General features: G+C 39.7%; 1 protein-coding gene across 1 annotated transcript in view; it reads right to left on the bottom strand.

Annotated features, from left to right (window-relative positions):
- LOC109839581 (bifunctional UDP-glucose 4-epimerase and UDP-xylose 4-epimerase 1-like) overlaps window positions 6,428-12,853 on the bottom strand; it is a 6,588-nt gene continuing 162 nt past the window's right edge. Inside the window, 10 exon segments of the mRNA XM_020408070.1 lie at window positions 6,428-6,691; window positions 6,790-6,881; window positions 6,987-7,069; window positions 7,169-7,250; window positions 7,363-7,453; window positions 7,455-7,576; window positions 7,693-7,794; window positions 11,120-11,255; window positions 12,623-12,672; window positions 12,757-12,853. The exon segment at window positions 12,757-12,853 is cut by the window's right edge and continues 162 nt beyond it. Of these exon segments, the coding sequence (XP_020263659.1) occupies window positions 6,607-6,691; window positions 6,790-6,881; window positions 6,987-7,069; window positions 7,169-7,250; window positions 7,363-7,453; window positions 7,455-7,576; window positions 7,693-7,794; window positions 11,120-11,255; window positions 12,623-12,672; window positions 12,757-12,853 (940 nt within the window). The 3' untranslated portion in view covers window positions 6,428-6,606.

Genomic DNA, 12,853 nt, shown 5'->3' with positions numbered 1-12,853 from the left:
ATTCTATATGTGATTTGGAGTCAAGCTATTACAAAGGAATTTTGTTTTTGAATCAAACATTGTTTTTTGCATGATTCGAAAATCTCGTTTTTGGCTGAAGTTGGCCCTGGCAGTCGGCCGCCGGACGGCCCACGGGACTCTCGAAGAAGTAGAGGCTTGGGAGTTTGGGGGGGGGGGAGTCGGCTGCACCCTGCGGTGGTCGAATCGGCCAAGCCCGCCGACGTCGGGGAGGGGGGGGGGGGGGAGTCGGCTGCAACTGCCGGTGGTCTGTCGGAAGGCCGCCGAAGTATCCGGGGGGCGGGGGGGGAGTCGGCTTGCAACTGCAGGTGGTCGATCGGAAGCGCCGACCCGGGGGGAAGATCCCTAAAGATCAGATCTTGGATGATTTCTGAGAGAGGAGGAGCTAGGGCTGATCATTGATGCCGATCTCGGATGAAGAGGAGCTTGGGGCGGATGATTTTTTGAGAATTGATTGAGATTTGAGCTTGGATCGGAAGGAGAGGAGCTAGGACTGATCACTGATGCAGATCTCGGATGATTTCTGAGAGAGGAGGAGGCGGCGTAGTGGGAGGATGATTTCTGAGCTAGGACTGATCACTAAGGTATATATATTATATATATGGGTGGGCCTTATCCAACTTGGGGCCCAAGGCAGAGGCCTTAGTTACCTTATGCTAGGGCGGCCGGCCCTGAGGATAGGCGAGGTGTCGGCTCCCTGTCCCATTATGAACATGTCCCTGTAGCAACACCCATATATTAATTCATCCTCACCCTTGAACTTTTGACAATAAAATATTGTAGATTCTCATACGTCCAAATGCCTACATAGAGGGATATACAATACGAAAAGCTTTTGTTCTCTACATAAGCTTTTGTTCTGTACATAATGTAGTATATAGCAATTATTTTATCTTTAGACTCGCAACATTAACTGCATTCGCCAATCGCCATCACGCCCGCACTGTTCCGCTCCGTTCATTCAAGATTAGTGTGGCGGGCTCTCATCTGGGCCGGGCTACGGCCCAGAACCTCGGCCAACCTCACCACCACCATCTCGAACAACACGAACATCGCGCCTTCGTACAGGCTCCCTCAATCCCGGCAACCTCGCCCGCAACCCTCCGCCGCGCCTCCTCCCTCGTAAACACACATCCGTCGAGGGCGGGCAAGTGCACCGGCGATCCAAGCCTCCCGGGCTCGCTCCCGGACTCCGGCCCCGCCCGTGATCCAGAAACAAACCCGGGCCCCGCTGCCGGCGGACGACGCCGGGCGATGCGTCCGACGGGGAAGAAGCCGCCGAAAGTCCCGGAGGAAGAATGGAGGGTGCGGTGACGTCCCGACCGCCGTGGGCGGGGAGTGACACGAAGGTGAAGAGGCCCCCATGGCAGAGGGCCTGAGCATGAGGCCCTCGCGGCCAAAAGGACCGAAGACGCCCGGGGAGGGCGGAGCGCGGCCGGAGAGAGCTCGGAGACGAGGACGTGAGGGAGGGGGGTGGGGGAGTGGCGGAGGCAAGAACGGATTGGATTTGGCCGCGATGGAGGCGGCCCCATGGCGGCGCCGGCGAGGAGGAGGCTCATCCTTTGTCCGTGGTGGTGGGTTTCTGGAATGGCTTCAATTCAGCGTGGCGGGTATTTTATTGTAAGATAATTGTTGAGGATTCACGTGAGTGACTGTGGCGGCAAGGAGTTCGGTACCAATGACTATTTGGCTTATCCTCTGTTTGGATAAGGAGAATAGGGGCAGGAGGGAAGATGGTGTAAATCTTTCACCCGTTTTGGAGCTCTTTATTATTGTAGGTTATTAAAGTGTTCTCGCTTGTTGTCCTAAATTTGCTTGAAGATAGAGCCTCAATCATAATTCAGTTACTCCAAAAAAAGATGCTCCATCCTTGAGGCGTGATGTAGGAGTCAGATTTGACCACCTTACTACCAAGTTCAATGAAAAAACTTGATACCAATATCCCCCCTCCCCCCAACACACACACTCTCTCTCTAAAAAAAAATCAAAATCAAAATCAAAATATGAGTAAACCCACGTTTAAAGTGTAGGGGATCCACTTTAACGTTGAGATTTTATAGGAAAACCCTCCTAATTTTAGAGGTGTTTTCTGATATCTCAAAGTTAAAAGGGATTTTGTGATAATGAAAGTTTAAGCGGGGCTTTGTATGAAAGTGGGGGGCTCCGGTATTTAGCCGATAAATACTTAACAATGCTCCTCACAATCAAGCTACCGAAGTTAAAAGAATAAAAAAGAGAGAGAGAGAGTTCAATCGCAGGCACGTCAAGGTGTTTACATAATTGCATGTAACTGTTTTCAGATAGACACCTAATCCTGATGTAGCTTTAACATTCACAGAACAGTAACGCCGTGCTTTTGACGCTTACCCAGCGTTCTTTTTGCTTGATGCTCAGCCCTGCAGTCTCATGTTCCGCCTTCATCAGCGAGCAAATCGAAACACCATCAATATTCTAAACAGAAATTGAATATTTCCCTAACAAAGAGAGGGGGGAGAGATGTAGACACGATGCGGCGAAAATGAGGGTAAATCAATAAACATCTATACTCAGGAGGGTGAATTTACAAATATGGAGATTTGAAAGGTGCATAATCTAAAATAAGTCCCCCAAATCGCTTAACTCGTCATAAATCAGACCCTCGGGTTATACACGTTAAATTAGCCCCTGATGTGCCATATTAAGACTTGCAAGGCAAATAAGCACAGATATGGAAATGCTCCTATCATGTCCATTGGCAACTTCATGACTCGATTTTCCGCTACCAGTAACTAAAATGCTGAATCGATGCGAAGTAAAGCTGATCTCATAGGCCATAAGTTTAATCATAAATTGTACGCTTCACGAGCAAAAGCTACCATGTAAGATAACAAAGTATGCCGATGGTACACTCATATAGATACGCAGAGCACACGAAATCCTTCATCTTATGCAAATTCATCGATATGACAACAACATATTATTATCTAACACATTATATATGGCCATAACTTCTTACTTGAAGTTGTCGGAGAACTCATAAACTTGCGACAGGCATCACATAAAAAGTGGCCCGAGATGTGTAGAAGAGTTTCTGAGTTTCTTTTATCCTGAACTCGACCGAAATTACTATAACACTTCTTCCCTGCCTCAGAACAGAACCTTCAACTTCAACAACTTCCTGCAAATAAAGATCCACATGTTGAAGAATGTCGTCGGAATTCAGCAACATTTATTTACTGCACTTAATGATACAAGACTAAACGCTTGAGCAGGAGATTACAACTTAAAAATTTTGAAAATTTATGCTTTTTGACTCTACTGTCAAATGTAAGAAATATACTGTCAAATATTTAGAATAGGGTTAATCGTAGATACACTTTTCGTAAGAGTGTGCCACTTGTACTGCCTAAGCTATTATACTAGTAAATTCAGCCTCTGAGGACAAAATTTCTCCCATTTAGTTGAGATATCACTTAAAAATCACATGATTGTACATTACCTATTGCCCTCAGTTTAACTGAAAAAAAGAAAAAAAGAAGTAAATTTCCTTCTTAATTGAGGGAATAACAAATTAATGTCGTCCAAGATATCTGTGATTAACCCTTTATGTCTGTGAAAATTAACCCTATAGAATATAACTTTATTATTAGTGAGAACAAGGTTAAAAAACATTATCAGCACATGTTGTCTACGCACGTCAACATGAAGAAATGAGTGTCCTTTCAGGAGAAAAACAAACAACAGGTGCATGTCGAGAAGATTGTCTAATGAGCCCCGACGTTTTAACCCAGTATTATAAGAAGCCATCAACTTTCTGTTTTTAACAACAGAGCCCCTATATTATACATACCTTTTCTAATAAGCCCTCAATTTTCTCTTCTGATAACTAAACCCTTAAGTCCTACCCCGTCTCTTCTAGGTAGCCCTCAACTTTCTCTTTCTGACAACATAACCCCTAAATTAACAAGAATACTTGGGGAACTTCTTAGAAGAGATGGAAAAAAGTTAGGGGTTTCGTTGTAACAAAAACGGAAGTAAAGAACTTCTTAGAAGAGAGGAATAAAATTTAGGGACTTCTTTGTTACCCAAAAAAAAAAAAGTTTATCTTCCCGGTGTATGTCTGTGCGAATGTATCCACGAATGCACGCACACAGTCTTATTTACACAAGTGCTCATAACATGCATTTATGTTCTTTCAACAGGTCCTCCTTGCTGTTCTCCAATTCCATAACTAAACCAATCGATTGTGGAATATATCTGATTACACTCTCTGTTAGGATGGCACAGGAAACATCAAAGAAAACACGGTGACTGCTTTTGTTAACGGTTCACTAGCATCCTCGTGCGCGCCATGCGTGCATGACGCAGACATTTGAGGACTTTTCAGTTCGCTTTTTCCAAATGCGAGACCTTGTTTATATTGATTCTTCTAAGCGTGCACATGTTTATTTTGATCCTTTTAAAGTGCCGGAGCATTTTCAGAATTTCTGAAAATTTGACGCGCAAACCAAAGGGGGGGCGGCGGCTTTTCCTAGTAAATAGTATAAATAGATGATACGTAATTACGGAGGCGTATCAAGTATACGATCAGTGAAGTACTCGCTTGATAGCTTATATTGCATACTACCAATGGCTCGGGTTTCAGGCCCTCGTTTCTCCCCTTTGATTGAAAAATTAGAAATCAGCAAAAATTACAAATGCTACACTCGCGTAAGGTCAGATCATAGCTTCAATACCCAACAACACCATTCATACGGAAAGTCGAAAATTTCCTACTAACATTTTTTTTTCTCCCCAGTGTCACTCTCTTGCTACATAGCAAGAGATATTTCCAAGTAGAAAATTTTCACAAACCACACCCTCGTTGGGGTGAGCCAGCTGATAGAATCACCGAATTCGATCAAATTAAGCAGAAATGGAGTAAAAACTGGTTAGGGTTTGATCTCACATTGAGCCTGGCAGCGGAGAGATACGCGGTGCTCGACTCCCCGAGAAAGAACTCCTTGTCCCCGGCCACCGTCTTCGCGCACGCGAGCCCCACCTCCTCCGCCACCGCCGCCACCACCACCACCACCCCCCGTGCAAGCGGAATTGTACGGTTCTTTGCGCCCACAAGATCGAAAACCAACCCCAAAAACAATCCAACCTTCCGAGCATCGAGAAAGTTAAACCAACAAAAAAAAATTTGAAAAAAAAAAAAACAGGAAGGGAGCTTTTTCTGCTTCGGGAGAGCTTACGGTGATGCGCGGGCGGTGACGGCGAGGCGAGCAGAGGACGCCGGGCGCGGTCGCCGAGGGTCTGGCGGACGCGCCGCAGCGAGGGGCGGCCGGAATTTGAAGGCGGGAAGAGTTTTTTTTTTTAAAGAAAAGTTCTTAGACTTCGGGAAGCTTCTGAATTTTTTCTGGGAGGCACGCGAGGCGACTCGAATAAGGCCTCGTGCTGCGCGGACGGGGTCCTGGGTCGGAGCTGGAGCCATGATTTGTTTTCGGAGTGAGGGCCTTAATTGCACTAAAAACACCCCTATAGATCCCCTTTGCACTTGTGTACCCTCCACGGTTTTCGTGCGGTACCCACGTGGCCCAAGATTTTGAAGTTTTGCACTTTAGTACCCACTGTCATGCGGGCGTGGAAATTTTTAGCTTTTAGTACCCTCTGTTATGCGGGTGTGAAAATTTTTAGCCGAAAGTTTTCAGGTAAAGTTCACATGCTGATTTTAGAACGTTTTTAGCTCTTAATATTTTGTTAAATCTGCCGTTAAAGCTATCAAAATCATATTTTAAATTAGAATTAGGACGGAGTGAAAAAAGAGTCACAATAGTTTTATCAGCAAATGCAAAAAAAAAAAAAAGAGCTAAATTGTTTAATAATCAGCATGCGAGTGTCGCATGAGAACGGGAAAAGTTCATCCGTTTGCATAACTGAGTGTACTATAGTTCAAAATTTAAAAAACTTTTGAATAGTAAGTGCTGCAAAAACAAGTGAAGGTACATAAGCGCAAAGTAGGGGAAAAACTCTAGCCTTGTGGGAGTCAAGGATGGTGTCATTTCCAAGGTCCTTACCTACCAAATAACACCTTAATGCACAAGATAAGATCACGTCCCTTACCTACCAAATAACATCTTAACGCACAAGATAAGATCACATGGGATGTTTGTTTGAGACAAATGGTTCAAGTAACCAACTAGACATATTGATCGTTGAGAACGCCGTATTAAATATTATTTCAAAACATAGGCGAAACACACAGCAGCAACTGCTTGAGCTTACCCGACTTATGAATGAAATAACGATACATACACAGATTCAATCAAAAATTATCGCCAAAACCTTACTTAAATCCCGTTCTCAATTTTGTTCATCACAGCACGGAATTTTTCCACTTTCAAAATTTGCAGGGGATTGCCAGAAAAATCCGGCTTTTGCTTTCATGTAAGAAAAAAGTTACTGAAGAAGTTTGAGTTCTGCGAGGTTGATATTGAATCAACATACATCAATACCCGAAATGGTTTCTGTTATCTCACATGAACGAGGAGACATGATTATAAGCTTGAAGGAAGAAAACATACTAATATATTCACACTTATTCCTAAGTACTTCATCCATAATTTTTCAAGGCTTCGGCCTGTAACCATATGGGTTCTTGCTTGCCCACATCCACTGGTCTCTGCACATCTCCTCTATGCCATACTTCGCTCTGCAAGTTGCATAAAAATTTTGAGCGTGATTCTTAATAAAATAAGATAAAAGATTATTCGAAGTGAAATAAGAAAAAGAAATTTATGAAGAACTTACTTCCAACCAAGTTCTTTGAGAGCCTTTTCAGTTGAGGCATAAACAGCTGTGGCATCACCTGGCCTCCTCGGACATAACTTGATAGGGATTTTCTACAGTTGAAGAGATGAAGTACAAGAAATGAGACAATTCACGAGTTGGGTATATACATATTAAATATACAGGTTGAGATGGAGTGACCATTTCAAGCAACTCACCTTTCCAGAGGCCTTTTCAAATGCAGTGACCATTTCAAGCACAGATGTCCCACATCCAGTCCCCAAATTATAGGCGGCACAACCTGGAAAATATTTCAAACCCAAATGTGTAAAGAAAAATTCAAAAGAAAAAGATGTGTACATATGTTTGTGTGTGAGATAGAGATAGAGAAGGAATGAACCTATGTCTTCTGTGATAAGGAGTTTTCTGAGAGCTGCAATATGGCCATCAGCTAAGTCCATCACATGAATATAATCACGAATCTAATTCAGAAAAAGGAAAAGGAAAGAGTTAAAACAATAAGATAAGTAGACAGTTATCCACTTAACAGTAGAATCTCATAAGAGAAGTTTTCTAGGGAAAGCCAGTACTTACAGCGCTACCATCCTTTGTTGGGTAATCATGGCCATACACGTTCAACTCAGGCAGCCTGCCAACAGCAACTTGCTGAATGTAAGGCATAAGCGATGGGATCTTCACCAATGTGACCACTTTCATGTGCTCCCACAGGATTAAAGTATCTTAACAGGATTATCCTCCATTCTGGATCTGCCTTTTGAATATCACGAGCTATTTCTTCAAGGAAAAGCTAATGCACAAGAAAGAATACAAGCTTAAATAATATTAGCAAACATCCTACAAGAGTGACATTTTACAAGGATAGATGCTAGAAGCGCTATTGAAAAACAGGAAAACACAACATACCTTAGTTCGGCCATATGGGTTCATTGCCTTTAGCTCAAAATCTTCAACACATGGAATTTTTTCAGGTTGGCCGTAGACGGTAGCCGATGAGGAAAATACCATCTGCACCAACGAACGGTTAATTGAAAAAACAACAAGAAAGCGCAAGAAAATAGAAATGGTTGGGTGTGAATGAAATAATATGTGCATTGGATTATAGTGACGAGAGAACATATTATCAAGCCACAAAGAAAATTAACCACACATAAATTTCTTGAGAAGCAACATAATTATAAATGTAAAAATCAAGTAAGATGAAACTGGACTACTATAAATGAAGTAAATACTCATGTCAAGAGCTACTATAAATGGAGTAAATACACAAGTCAAGAGGAATGAAAAGCGAAAAGGAACAATGAAACTCGAAGTCATGTAATGGAAAAATAGAAAGTCAAGCATCTCATATCTATGAGGAGGAAATAATAAAGTCAAGCAACAGACATTCACATTCAATCAGTCTCAGGTCTTGAGATAATTTGTACAAACTACAAACAAAATCAGATACAAAATGGAACCATCACTTAGCTAAGGATGGGAAAACTGCGCTTTTAATATTAAAACAAGGATATTTGCACGTAATGGATAAACCATGTGACTTTCTCACATCTGGAAGAAACAAACAAGATTATGAATTGTTTTGAAATAGACTAATACGGGCGTATCTCCTCTTCGGAACATAGCGATCCTCATGCGAGGTTAAGGATAGATGATTCTCATAGTAACTTGAGAATAGAGGTGTAAAACAACACAGTGGAACACAGGTCGAAGCGTGGAATGAGACCGCAAATCGAAGAATCGAAACATCCAGTTTTCAGCCCGTGAGTCGACTCATACATGCACATGAGTCGACTCATCAGGTTGAGTCGACTCATGCTTGTCATGAGTTGACTCACGAAGTCCAGCAATTTGTCAGAAGTTTCTGACCTGTCAACTCATGACTGTCATGAGTCGACTCACGAAGCCCAGCAATTTGTCAGAAGTTTCTGACCAGTCGACTCATGACTGTCATGAGTTGACTCACGAAGCCCAGCAGTTTGTCAAGAGTTTCTGACCAGTCGACTCATGACTGTCATGAGTCGACCCATGTGTCATGAGTCGACCCATGTGTCATGAGTTGACTCATATATGCACATGAGTCGACTCATCGATGGTTTTCTGGTTAGTTTGGGTTTCTGTTTGCACAAATTCATATGGGATTTGGGCTTGGTTATTTACCAGTTTGCCATCCACGTTGTTACATATATATAAGGGATTGTTTTAGGGTTTTAAAACAATCAAGAGAGATTAGATTGTATTTTGATAATTGAGAGAGATTGTTCTTCAATTCTAGTGAGATTGTGAGAGATTGTAAACTATTTAATTCTCATAATAGATTGTTCTTCAATTCTAGTGAGATTGTGAGAGATTGTAAACTATTTAATTCTCATAATCTAGAGAAGGGATTTTCCTTCGCCACCACTTGAGATTGTGAGAGATTGTAAACTATTTAATTCTCATAATCTAGAGAAGGGATTTTCCTTCGCCACCACTGAATTATCCTTGTGTTCTTGTTATTTTCTTCTCAACCATCTTTGATAATTCCGCGATCAAAGGTGCTCGCACGACGACTCGTATCATAGACTGCCTAAACCAACGTAAAATATTGTTGGTTTCATCCTGTCTAGAAATTTAGGCTCCATGGTCATATATTATTGGTTTCATCCTGTCTAGAAATTTAGGCTTCATGGCCATATAGACCACATAATGTGGCAACAAATTACAGTTTAGGCATTGTTGACCTGATTCGAAGTGGAAGACCGGTATTCTGCTGCAATATTACGAGTAAAGTTGAAATATGAAGTTTCTTAATGTTATTTTGGCCAAAGCATATACCTTTTGGTGCTATGAATTTTGAAGTGTTTGCTTCAGTACCTAAAATATCCTGTCAAAGGATCCCTCCAACTACACCAAAACTCCAAAGTTACACTGAGGGTTGAGAGTTATAAATTTATATCTATCATATCCTATTTACACGCTCAAGTACTTTTAATTTCTGCTCTGTTTGTAGCCATTTGAATATAGCACTTCCTAGAATCAATTAACGTTGAAACCTTCTCAATCACTATTATTCTCTACTTTCGCCAATAGCCAGATACTAACATTTATCAACAATTGATTGAGAAGGAATTATAATTATACTAAAATAAAAACTTTTATAATGACTAGGTCCTAAAAAGATCTCTAAATCAATTAAAATTTTAGTTAATAATATTTGCCTTCTGTAAATAATGCTACAAGAAAATTTCCATGCAAACTTAATTCCAATATTTAAAAAAATTCAGTCATCTTTTTCCCTCTGCTTGATTTGTTCCTTTGTGATTTTTCAAGAGGAAATCATCATATATCACTGTGCCAATAGTTCTTAGAGTTTCAATAGCATCATCAGAAATTCACTGATCGTTTAAATAAAAAAGAGATTGTTATGTAATTGGTGATATTGTCTGTAAGTAGAGTCCACTAAGGTGTGATAATGATAGTCGAGGCTCAGTTGTAAGTACTAACCAGATGCCACTGAATACTGTCATTTGACCTATTTCTAGTTTTATGAGTTTAGTTTGCTTTCCTTTTGCATCGCCACCATTACATTTATTATACTACCTTGTAAATCAATAGTTAAAAAAGTATTTTCATGAACTTTTAACCTAATGTTTGTTATTAAGTATACTTATCAATTCTTGTGAGCGTGTAAATGCTCCACATAACTTGTTGTTTTCAGATGCATATTGTGCATAACGTCTTTTAACCAGCTTGTAGGTCTTACCCACAAGTAGCTTGCCTACTAGATTATTTACATCATTAGAATTCTTTTTTCTGGTTTATAGGTCATTTATTTGTTAATATAGGTCAACTACTGTACTTCATATTGTTTAGGTTTTACAGAGGAATGCCTATAATTTCTCTGTTTATAAGTCTCTGATCCACTCTGTTTTAGGGTTCATGAGCCCTACAGGTGATCCTTTCCCTTGATTTGGATTGTATTCACTATCATCACTTATCACATGAGTCTGTACACAATGGTGGTAAATATAGCTGATTCCTTAAACAGTACAATCTCATCATTTGCTAATGGTGTTTCTGATAATTAATCTCCACTGTATTTCAGATAGAGTAGTTTACCCTTCTGAAGAAGCATGCTAGGTCACTAGCACTTGAAGCATTCATGAACTTAAATTTGGCACAGATTCCTGTACTTTTTATAAAATTTGGAGAAAATGTACCAATATAAATATGATGTGAAAATTTACTGATAAACTTTGGTTTGATGAAGAAGTTCGAAAGAATCTTCAAACATATTAAGTTATAAACATTAGAAACTGTCATTAACAGAAACAAAATTAGTAACACAGACCTTTTTGCATCCGTATCTTGTCATAACCTCATATAAGTTGAGGGTCCCGATCAAATTGTTGTCAAAATAACGGAAAGGCTTAGCGACACTTTCACCGACAGCCTTCAGTCCAGCAAAATGAATAACAGCATCAAACCTAACCCAAATAAGAAGGTGAAATGGTTAAGACATAATTAAAAAAAGTTTTCAAAGCCACACATTTCCACTTAAGTTTTGTCATATAGCTGTTGTATCAAATATATCCTCTGATGTATAAAAAGAATATAGATGTTTGTCTTACCAAGATGATAACATTCTAACTGATTATAAGTACCATAAATTCTAGCTTCACATAATTGTTTATAAAGGTCATCTTTAAAAGATAAATAATCATATCCAGTGTATAAGAGTTTTAAGTTTACTGAGGAAGATGATCACATTCAAAAGAAATTAAAATACAAAATACACTTATGTCCAATTGATAAAAGAAATGAAATGCTAAGAGCTTCGGCCTCTATGCTGCAGCACCTAGTCTGCTTTCGATGGTGTGAAATTGTAAACAGTGGGGTTAATATTTGTACAAAAACAATTCCAGTATAACAAAGCACAAAGGGAATTATATTAAAACTGTATAACATAAATTTGAATAGCGAGGGGAACAGAATACATGGATCTATTTGAGGTGTGCCATTATCAGTACTATCTTTCAAGACTTCAATTTTTTGGGGGAAAAGAATGACAAGGAGCACAAAGCTTTTCCTGGATGAACGTCAAGCTAAAAACAAATGATAATAATAATAATAAAACATACACATGCTAGGTCCAACATGTATCATAGACACCATCTTATAAATTTGTGCTATCTGTTACAGATGCCAGTGAACTGCATTCAGTGTCAAAAATTACAAACATAGTAAACAGTTTACAAATCTTGAGTCAATCATTGACATGATTAATGTCTATAAATCAACAAACATTGATTCTAATAAGAAGGGCTCTTGTTGGAGGTCTGTTATTATTCGTAATCAACAATTCAATTGATAACCTTGATCCGTAAACCAAAACTAGCACAATTACTTAATATATCTTCATGAACTCAAACCCATGAATAATTAAAAAAAAAAACATCACAAGCTATCCTACAAATTAAGGAATTACCCACGTAATAAAAGATCCAATTCTCCAAAAATAAAGAATGCCACAGCTAAAACCCCAGCAGAGAATAAAGAACTATAATTCATACACAAATATGAAGTATTAATAATACATAAAAAAAAAGAAATAAGCCCAACTGCTTGAATCTTGATAATATCTTTTGTAAAAAATCTCAGTGCCTCTTCTCGTTCATCGATGAGAAATCAACAACCGATGCGATATCTTTGATCAGAAAATAAAGTTAGCTCAATTACTTAAAGAAATGATCACAAATGCCAAAAAAAAAAATATTACAACATAATAATAAGAATTACCGCATGATAAAATACTCAATTCCAAAAAATTAAAAAAACGGAACTGAATCTTTACCTAGTCTCAGAGAACAACTTCTCAAGATCATCCTTCTTCCTGATATCCCCCTGCACAAATTACACCAAAATCAAAACAAGGCCCAAAAATCCTCCAAAAAAATTTCAAAAAATAAAATAAAATCAATCGCTTACAATATGAAACTTGAGATTCCTCGACAAGTCGGGCCCAGCGAGCTCCCTGACGCGATCCACCGCCTCCTCCACGGAGTTATCGAGGTTGTCGATGATG

Source organism: Asparagus officinalis, chromosome 4 (assembly GCF_001876935.1).
Source record: "Asparagus officinalis chromosome 4, Aspof.V1, whole genome shotgun sequence".
Classification (NCBI taxonomy): Eukaryota; Viridiplantae; Streptophyta; class Magnoliopsida; order Asparagales; family Asparagaceae; genus Asparagus; species Asparagus officinalis.
This window is presented reverse-complemented; position numbering and strand designations above follow the sequence as displayed.